Here is a 4,442-nt window from a genome sequence, read left to right on the forward strand (position 1 = left end):
TAAAAATAATTTTATAAAAACGTTTTATAAATACATGTCCAAACGAAACCTAAATATTTTGTAAGTGTTCTTTGATAATAAATTAATCTTTTATAATATTTTAATTTTTAAATATTTAATGTATATTATTTTATTTTATTTTTCGAATCAAGCATCCCATGGTCAAAAAGATTTCTGGCTACGTCTCTGGATTTGATTTTCTTGTATTGTAGTGTTGCATTATTGCCTATAAATGGGCTTTGCCAAAATGAAGAAACATAGACGTTCATTCCCTCCTTAAACTTCATGTCTTAATTTGTTCTTTATATTTCTTCTCTGACTCAATATTATTATTATTTAATTAAAAGCTTCCGTCATCTGATAATCTATTGATTTATTGTTTTATTGAAATCTTTGCATACTACTACATATACTGATACCCAACAGAAATTACGTTCATTCTTCTTTCAAGTGAAATATATTAATATAAATAATAATTGATACAATTTACTGTTTTACGTACAAATTAAAAATATGAACTCATGCATCTTGAAATGTCAATTTACTTCAATTAATACAGTAATTTGCATGCAAACCCTAATAGTCCCTAGTGTCCATGCACACAATTGAAATCAAATGATTTCTAACGATTGATATTCAGATAATTTGCATGCAAACCCTAACAGTCCCGAAAGTCTTCAAACTTCAAAGTCGAAATCATGAGTCTTCAACTCATTCACTAATCCCGTAGGATTGGTCTGTCCCGTCCCAAATCCCGCTTCTTTCCCTTCATCATCAAGGAACATGATGCTTGTCTCTAATTTATTATCCGTTGCATCAAGCAAATTGCTCCACCAATGGATACATTTATCGGCTTCTTGTGAAGACGATGGCAGCGATCCAATAATCGAAGAAGATCTTTGTAACTTATCATCATCATCATCATTATTGGGATTATTCGATTCGTTCTCGTGATCTGCTACCAAGCCAATCACCTGCCCTTCCTGGATCATTGAGTTAGTAAAGATATGAGGTCGGGGCCGGATAATGTTCGTCTTTGTGATTGTTTTTTGGATTGGTTGTCCCTTTTGATCTCCTCCTGATTTCTTATCCATCCGTGTGTTCCAAAAGTTCTTTATGTCGTTTGCTGTTCTTCCGGGGATTCTTCCAGCAATCAAAGACCATCTGATTCACATTTGGAGTCAAGAAAATTGATGAATAGCAATTCTAAATTCTTTTTTCCCTTGTTTTTTTTTTTTTTAAAAGACAAATAGTGCAATTGATATATTTTCTTCTGCTACATAATGGATACTAAAAGAATACAAACTAAATAACAAAGAAAAGTTTTTTAAGAAGCGGAAAAAATATAATTAGAACATTAAAGAGAGCAGATATGGCATGTACTTATTAAGTACGTATACATACTTTCATATGCAAAATGCATGAAATTTATTGAAGTTTTAATAAATAAAAAATTACTGTTGAATTTTAATTTTAAAAAATTATCAAATTTTAAAATCAAGCAGCTTTAATGTTTTATATAGAAAAATTCTTATAGCTAGTTATATCCAAAACAATATAAGAGAAATGGTTCAATTCAATAGGGGTGGCAAAAATCCCAAAATCCCGACCCTTCCCGAATCTCATCTCATTCATGTCCCGAAAAAATCTCAACCCGACATTTTTTCGATCCGAATTTTCAAGATTTTTCCCATCCCGATTGATATCGGGAGAGGGGTCGGGAATTAATCTTATCCCGACGGGATTCTCGACACGTCCCAAATAATATTATAATTTATTTTATTATTAATTTTATTATTAGATTGAGCTAAATACTATTGTGTTTCAACTCATATAACAATTAATTGTGAACTTAATTCGCATAATTATTTATTGTTTAAACGATCGAATAGTAAAATCACGAAATGACATTTTATTTTTGTGTATTATTTAAAATATTAAATTAATAATTTAATTAATTCATATTTATAATTATCTAATTAGAACAAATTTGTAGAATAAGAGATGCAATTTGACAATCTATTTAACAAAATTTATCTAATAATTTGTATCCGAATATTTTATTAATAATTATCTGTTGCACAATATATATATGATGCTTTTCTCTTGAAAAAACCTCGAAGTATTATCTGAAATATTTTAATATTATATGTTTTAAGTTGAATATTTATTTTTTATTTAGAAATATAATCTAAATAATATTTTTTCATAAAATAATCACATGTTTTTTTTGTTTTTTGAACGAAATCTTGTAAATGAAAAAAAAAATTCAGGATTCCTTCTCCCTACTCGACGGAATCCCAAATATTCGGGTCCCGAAATATGTTGGGTACGGGATCGAGAGAAAAAATAGTTTTTCGATTCTTTTCAAGACAAAATTTGGGTAGGAGGGTTACGAGATGGGTCCGACCCTATTCCACCCCTACGTACAATTCAAGCCTCATCATCTCTAATAACCAAGACGTGAAAATTACCATTTTGACTAGCTAGCTATTTATATTGTAGTATCCTCTCTACGTGGATTTAAAATGGTTGCCTAAAAATAGTTTTAATAATCTATAATGAACTTTTATAACGACTTGCTATACTCATTTTTTATACAATGAATATGATATAAAAAAAATAGTTGTTGCTATAGTTCCCCTTATGTTTAAGACATGAGATATATGCATAACGGACATATGATGAAAGACCTCACGAATTACATTTATATGCAGACAAGGATGTGACTATGCATGTGGCAGGCATTGAATAAATATAAAGTTTAGCAGAACTGTTTTTGTTTTTTTGTTTTGGCTGACAAAATCCGTATGTAGTTGTTGCCTATTAGATGTGCACCATGTAAATAATTAGACTTAACTCAAAAATTTGTAAATTATATATGTTGGTCAGGTAAATCTAAATATAAGCTAGCTCAATACAGTAGGTCCGACCGACACCATTTGATATCGTGCTCATCTACTCAATCAACTCGAACATCTTTGTGTAGACTCTGAAGATGTAATATAATTGTGGTTTTTGCAATAGATGAGCCTGACTCGAGCCTTGTACTTTATACTTTCTTGAAACATAACTTTAATTTTATCTCCAATAAAAAAATGCACAAATTCCTAATCCTTGAAATTCTTGATCGACTAGTCAGTCATGCGTTCTATAGTCAATTACATGCATATGATATCCGGAAGTAAGGTTGAACCAAACACTAGCTAGAGCTAAAAATATAGAGAACTGTCCGAGTTGATGAAATAGGTAAGATCTTGACAAATTTTCAGGAGTAAGATTTCTCTACCAACATACTCAAAAAAAGCTATGTCAAACATTGCTTTCTCAGTGCGGTTTAAATGACTAAAGTAGTTTGCAAGCTATTATATTAATTTGAATTTACTCAATGCGCAGCACCGAAGAGTGACGTTTGTGAATCCTCACTTCATTGAAAATAATAAAATAAAATAAAAACATAGAGAACTTGCCTGTTTCCTAATAGCCTATGAAGCCTTGTCATAAGATCAATCTCGGCTTCTGTGAAGTCGCCTCTTGTAATATCTGGCCTAAGATAGTTCATCCATCTCAACCTACAACTCTTCCTGCATCTGTTCAACCCTGAATTTTTACACAAAAAAACTTTACTTCAAACACATTCGAGCTGATATCGAAAGATCTCGAGCATATATATAAAATCTTGACCACGACATGGTCGTAAATTAAATATTAATGGACGTGTTTAATATATGAAATAACTTAATAATAAAATATTTCAAGTGGGTTTTTTGAAAAATTACCAGAAATTGAATATTTTAAGCATTTTTCGCAAAATATATATATATGACTACAATAATAATAATAATAATAATAATAATAATAATAATAATAATAATAATAATGATGCATGAGTCACCTGCTCTAAATGGGACAAGATGCCACCTTCCTTCTCCAAAGTGTTGGACACATTTCTTGAGAAGATCGTCTTCTTCTTTAGACCATGCGCCTTCTTAACTCCTAAGCCATTGCCCCTTTCCATTTCAATAATATTTCGAAATGCTTCCTTATGCGTTGAGACACACAAGAAAAATGAAGGGAGAAATTTATCAAGGCATGCATGCAAGCTGTGAATAATGGCCTAATGATAAATAATATGATAGTGCATGTGTGTGTATATATATATATAATTTTGATATCACGCACTGTATGTGGTGTGTAGAATTTTTGTGAACGACCACTAAAACCTACAGTGAGTACGTTCTAAGAAAAAAAAATGAAACAAGTTTTAGATAGTGTTTGGAAGAGCTTTTAACAAGGGCGGTCCTGAGAAAAATGTGGCTCGGAACGAAGTTAAAATATAATCTCATTTCATTAATAATGTATATATATATAATATTAAAGAACACACACATTAGAAAGAATTTTTCAAGTAGTTTCTCAAAATAAATTATTCAACAACCAAT

The 4,442-nt window shown here is 30.4% G+C and overlaps 1 protein-coding gene across 1 annotated transcript; it reads right to left on the reverse strand.

Moving 5' to 3' along the window:
• Positions 1 to 540: 540 nt before the first annotated feature.
• Positions 541 to 4,100, reverse strand: LOC140884214 (uncharacterized). The gene is made up of 3 exons (XM_073290895.1): positions 3,896 to 4,100; positions 3,471 to 3,600; positions 541 to 1,164 (listed from the first exon to the last, which is right to left on the reverse strand). Exons 2-3 carry the CDS (start codon positions 3,560 to 3,562, stop codon positions 678 to 680), a joined length of 579 nt encoding a protein of 192 aa, XP_073146996.1. The 5' UTR covers positions 3,563 to 3,600; positions 3,896 to 4,100; the 3' UTR covers positions 541 to 677.
• Positions 4,101 to 4,442: the final 342 nt, after the last annotated feature.

The sequence above is a fragment of the Henckelia pumila genome, chromosome 2 (genome assembly GCF_033568475.1).
Source record: "Henckelia pumila isolate YLH828 chromosome 2, ASM3356847v2, whole genome shotgun sequence".
NCBI classification, from domain to species: domain Eukaryota; kingdom Viridiplantae; phylum Streptophyta; class Magnoliopsida; order Lamiales; family Gesneriaceae; genus Henckelia; species Henckelia pumila.